Source organism: Erinaceus europaeus, chromosome 7 (genome assembly GCF_950295315.1).
Source record: "Erinaceus europaeus chromosome 7, mEriEur2.1, whole genome shotgun sequence".
Classification (NCBI taxonomy): domain Eukaryota; kingdom Metazoa; phylum Chordata; class Mammalia; order Eulipotyphla; family Erinaceidae; genus Erinaceus; species Erinaceus europaeus.
The window spans coordinates 108,627,559-108,633,558 of NC_080168.1; the positions used below are offsets into that span (position 1 = coordinate 108,627,559).

The 6,000-nt window shown below is 40.2% G+C and overlaps 1 protein-coding gene across 1 annotated transcript; it reads right to left on the reverse strand.

Annotated features, from left to right (window-relative positions):
* Window positions 1–1,769: 1,769 nt before the first annotated feature.
* On the reverse strand, window positions 1,770–2,699 carry LOC103109209 (olfactory receptor 6C4-like). Its single transcript, XM_060193466.1, has one exon. It carries the CDS (start codon window positions 2,697–2,699, stop codon window positions 1,770–1,772), a length of 930 nt encoding a protein of 309 aa, XP_060049449.1.
* Between the last annotated feature and the right edge of the window lie 3,301 nt (window positions 2,700–6,000).

Genomic DNA, 6,000 nt, shown 5'->3' on the forward strand with positions numbered 1-6,000 from the left:
GGAACTTGGGACTGGGGACTCAAACTGAGTACTTGTGCATTATAACATGTGTGCTAAACCAGGTGCGCCACCACTGGGCCCCTAGTCCTTGCTTTTAACCTACTTAAATCCCTGGATTTGAAGAGAGTTTTTAGTAGACAACACTAGGTAACATTTTTCTTTTGATTTTCATTAGTGATTTTACAAGTGTTTTATAGGAATGTAAGGTTTCAGTTATTAAATATAATTTCATACTCACCTGTGGTATGTGTAAGTCCCTGCACCCTCCACCAAAGTCCTAGGATCCATCCCCTGGTAAATGCCATGTCTCTCACAGAATATAAGACATAGTTTGGTTAGCATTTTTTGACTGACCAGCAATTAGGTAACTGAGGAAATATCTACCCAGTCAGTTGTATTTTAATGATGTGTTTGGACCCTTTTTATTTAATATAATCACTGATATGTTTGTATTTATGTTCAACATTGCTTACCGTTTCCTCCAATTTAGTTACTCTGTTTTCATGCCTGAATGGGGTCATTTTAAATTTGTAGATTTCCATAAATTTTACCTATTTATTTTTACTATGATTCTGCCCCTTTGTTAATTTTGAGTATCCTTTCTATAAGACTTAGAATATCTGTGCTTTGATTTTCTGAGTTCATTTAGCATGAATATTTTACCAATTTACCCTCCTCAGATATAGTTCTTTGCCTGCCCATTTTGATGACCTTTAAGAGAGCCATTCATAGATGTTTTGGATGCTATTTTCCAAGGTAACTTAGGCAGTCCTTTCATGTTGAGTCTCTTCAGGTTCAGCTTCAAAAATTTCTCTGGTGCTTAAGCACATGCTTCTAGGCTGGACTATTGTCTCTTTGGTTTCAAGATTCTAGTTCTGACTTTTTTCTTTTGGGTGTCTGTTCTGTTAGTTTTTTCCTTTCTGTTTCATGACTGGGAATGGAGTTTGTGTGGGAAATTCCAGTGCTGCAGTTAGAAATGCTTTTAGTTTGCATGTGTAAGGAAGTGACAGTTTTAGCCTTGACAGAGCAAAAGCAAGGAAAATTGTCTCAGAGCCGAGCAAAGATGGCGTTTATTGAAAAAGCAAGTAACTTCATTCAGATGTTCCTTTCTAGCACTCACACTAACAACATTATCTAGCACTACTTCTTTCCAATTTTTCCTATGGGGGGGCTATCTCTGCATTCTATTTTTCCATATTAAAATTTAATTAAGAAAATAAAATCTATATAATGTTTTGGATTAAAGTACTATTTTGAACACAAATAGAATTCAAACTATATTTAAAAATAGCAATTAAGAATTTTTGAATTAAATTTGAATTTTATTGCTTTTGAATTAAAAAAATACCTGATTCAGAACTTATTTTGCTAGAAGGAAATATTGGAATTGTATTTTTAAGATTTTCACCTCATTAGTAATTTGGAAAGGTAACTTTGATAGTTGTCATTAACTGATTAACAGAGATACTGGTTTACCAAGGAGGTCATTCAAGATGGTCTCTTGGTATTCCTGGGGAGGAATTACTTGAATATTATTCAGATTTTCCATTTCAAACTATTGAATTTATTTTAATAGAGAGATAAATTGAGAGGGAAGTGCTAGATGAAGCGGGAGAACTATGTATAGCAGCATTACTTCACTACTTGCAAACCTTCTATCCTACAAATGGGGACCAAGGACTTGAACCTAAGCCCTTAAGCATTGTAACCCATAGCTCTACCTGGTGCAGCAGCACTAAGCTCCAGTATTTCCCTTTAATTAATATTCCTTACAGTTTCACAATTTTCCTACTCACATCCTTGAAGGCCTGCTTTACTTGCTTATTCCTCAGAGTATAAATGAATGGGTTCAGTAAAGGGGCAACAGATGTATTGAGCATAGCTACTCCCTTATTAAAAGCAACTCCTTCTTTCGCTGAGGGCTTTATGTACATGAAGATACAACTGCCATAAGAGAGGGAGATGACAATCATGTGGGAGGAGCAGGTGGAAAAGGCCTTTTTCCTCTGTTGAGCAGAGGGGATGCTCAGAATGGTCCTGATGATGTTTGCATAGGAGATAATCACCAGCACAAGGGTGACCACCAAGGTCACAACTGCTAAAAAAAAGTCAAGAAGCTCCAGGAATGTTGTGTCTGAGCAAGATATTTTCAAGAGGGGTCCAGTGTCACAGTAATAATGATTCAGGATGTTGGAGGCACAGAAATCCAGTTGACTGGTCAAGATGATGGGGGATACAATGATTAGGAAACCACTTAGCCAAGAGCAGAGGACCAACTGGACACAGACTCTGCTGCTCATGATGGTGGTGTAGTGCAGAGGTTTACAAATGGCCACATAGCGGTCATAGGACATGGCGGCCAGAAGGTAAAACTCTGTGGCCCCAAGGAATATGGCAAAGAAATACTGAGTGAGGCAGCCGGCAAAGCTGATGCTCTTGTTTCCAGTTGAGATGCTGAACAGAAGTCTCGGGGTAAAAGTGGATGTGAAGGAGATTTCTAGGAAGGAGAAGTTCCGGAGGAAGAAATACATAGGAGTCTGTAGGTGGGAGTCCAGGAGTGTGAGGATGATAATGGTGAGGTTCCCAGTGATGCTGAATATGTAGGTGAGGAAGAGAAATACAAAGATTATGGGTTGAATCTCTGTTCTGTCTGTTAGTCCCAGTAGGATGAACTCTGTCCTGGAGGTCTGGTTTCTCATTGCTCACCTTTGCTGCCTGTGAAGGAAGAAAGGAAAGAAGTTAGGGAAGATGATGGCAGAGGCTCTCCATAACATCTATGTGAAGGTGAGGTTTCTCAACTTAGTGGTTCACTTGCCTTTTATTTTGCCAGCTTGATTTAATGTGTGTGCTGTACAGAATGTGCCACCAGCCTGTGAAGTCTTAAGTGAGTCTTTTTGTTGGATAGAATGTGACTTTTCATAAGAACTATGTCTTAAATTATAGAAGGATTTTATTTCTTTTTTTCCTTTTTTTTTTTTTTTAAAAAAAACATTTTCTTCATTTTATTTTAAGGAGAAAATTATGGAGAGAGACCAGAGCACTGCTCAGCTCTGGCTTATAATGGTGTTGGGGATTAAATCTGGGAGCTGAGAGCCTCAGGCATGAGAGCCTTTTACAAAGCCATTATTCTGTCCACCAGCCCTCTATTACACACACACACACACACACACACACACACACACACACACACACACACACACACACACACTTGGATAAGAGTGGCACAGTTACACATAACTTCCAACACCAGCGCTCCACATCCCCTCTCCTCCAGTTGGAGCTTTCTTATTCCTTATCCCTCTGGGAGCAAAGACCCAGGATCATTATTGGGTGCAGAAGGGGGAAGGTCTGACTTCTGTAATGTTTGTCCACTGGACCTGGGTGTTGGCAGGTCAATTCACACTCTCAGCCTTTTTCTATCTTTCCCTATTGGGGCAGGGCTCTGGAGAGTAGGGTTCTAGAATATGTTGTTGAGGTCATCTGCCCAGGGAAGTCATGTTGGTGTCATGGTAGCATCTGCAACTTGGTGGCTGAAAAGAATTAAGATATAAAGCAGAACAAATCAATTAATAATCAGGAACCTAAAGTTTAGAATATAGCAGATGAGATTTGGGGTGTTCATTTTGGAAACAGCTAGGAAGTCTATTTTAGATATATTCCAAGTGGGCCATGACTTTACTAATTTTGTCTGAGCCTGACAGCTAACATGCAGGTGGGTTAAAGGTCTTGTTTGGGGAGATGGTGTCAGAGTTGGAAATAGGACTAGAAAGCTGGATTAGGCAAAGAGAGTAGCTCCCAAGTATGGGAAAAGTATGTAAATACGGTTAGCTGAAAACCCCACTGTTCCAATCTGGAGCCCATATTCAGCACAGGAGCCTGTGTAACCTTTGCATCCCTGTAGGTCAGAGCTAGCATTCTGTGGTCATAACTGGGGACATTCTAGGCTGCACTCATTGCAGGATCTGTCTTCCTCAAGGAGCAGAGTATGTTGTCACAGCCTCCCTTTGGAGAGTGGGGCAGTCCAGTCCCTACCATTGTTGAATCACATTGATGGCAAGGTCCTGTAGAAGCCCACAAGAGGGCCCACTATGTGTTCCTGATGGAGAGGACCTGCGATAGTGGAGAGAACGATCTATTAGTGGTCTAAGCCTGTCATATCTATGTGGGAATCTCAGGCTTCCCTCTCTAGGGTCCTAGATGAAGGGCTGGCCTGGTAGTGACCAAAAAGGGTCATCTTTAAAGTATGCCGGTCTCTTGCCCTTACCAGCTTTTGCAGTCCTTACTTTATCTGACAGGGGTAGCCTTAGAGTGATTGAGGGAAGTGAAATAGAAGTATCTGAGAAGGGTATCTCGGTCTAAGGAGATACTAATTGATTAAGTACTTTATGGCTGCACTCATTTTGGGACCAGTCTTCCTCGAGTGGCAGAGTATGTTGATCCATCCTCCCTTTACACAAGGATTTTTCTCCATGCTTCTTTTCAGTGATTATCCCTGTATTACTTTAAGATCAATATCCACCTTTTTTTTTTCTTTTCAATTTGCTGTTTTGTTTTTTTCTATTGCCTCCAGGGTTATTGCTGGGTCTTGGTACTCACACTATTAATCAGCCACTGAGAGGGCCATTTTTTCCATCTTTTTTTCTATTTTACTTGACGGGACAGAGGAAAATTGCAATGGGAAGAAGGCAGAGGTGGAGAGAGAAAGACACCTCCAGACCTCCTTTACCACTCATAAAGCACCCACCTGCTTGTCGGGAGCAGAGGCGGGCACCTGGATCTCTGAGCACCTTCCTGTTATTTCTATTTTTATCTGCACATTAGCTATATTTTTATTATATTTGCTAACTTTGACAAGGGTGTTTCATTACTATCCCTTACTGAGTGACCAAACATTCACAGTTTTTTGAGCTTTGGGGTTTCCAATTGGTTAAAAATGAGGGGTCTATTTTAGATATATTCAAAGGCGGCCTATAACTTTACTAATTTTCCTGAGCTTGAGTCTAACATTCAGGTGGGCTAAAAGTATTGTCTGTGAGATGGTCTCAAAGTTGGGAATACTACTAGAAAGTTGGGTCAGGGAAGAGACATGCAAACAATGTGTTGTTGATAGATTGGTACAGTATCTCATCTCTCTGTGACATGTGTCCATCAAACACATGCACTTCCAACTTAAGTCTCCTTCCCCTCTCATGCACCAGGTATTGCCATCACTTTGTGGGTCTCAGTGTTTTAGCTTATACTTGAAGACTCAGGAGGAAGGAATCCTAAATCCTTTAAGTTTCCTGCATGACACATCTCACTTTCCAGTGCAGTATCCAGAAAGGGGTCAAAGAGCTTTAGTCACTATATTCTTTTTCAAAAAATTGTTGTTTGCCCCAGAAAGAAGCCTCACATGTGGAGAAACCTCTGGACATTGTCATCTTGTTCTGATCTTCTCGCACCCCTGAAATAAATGCTAAACTTTACGCGCTGTAACCCATGACTGTTTACCTGTGTTCCCGGGACACCAGCTGTCTATCCATCTTCACTGTGATAACCAAGTATGTCTTAGTTGCTTGGATGTTTGGAATGAGATCTTCATCTAGTGATCTGATTGTTCAGGTTATCAACTTCTTGATCATTAACTTTTGGTTTTTGGTGACTAGCTTATGTTGCTATTCAAAAGTTCACGTAATTAAAAATTTTTTAAATAAAAAATATATAGAGAAATATTTGTATCACTGCTCACCACTTGTGAAGTTTCCCTTCCTGCAGATTGGGACGAGGAATTTAAAGTTTGTTCTGTGCATGGTAACATGTTCTCTACCATGTGCAGCACCAGCCTGCCCCACACAAATTTTATAATAATTCTGTCTCAGTATCTTCACAAAGCGATTTCTCATATTATCTCTTGTAAATGTAAGCAGTTAGAAATGATGTAAATTTCCATCAGTAGGGAAGTGACTTAATGCGTTGGCACATGTGACTTCCAGAGTAAAATAGACCCATAACTTGATAGGA

Excerpts from the sequence above, each read along its gene's own strand:
- LOC103109209 (XM_060193466.1), bottom strand. The coding sequence starts at position 2,699 with ATGAGAAACCAGACCTCCAGGACAGAGTTCATCCTACTGGGACTAACA.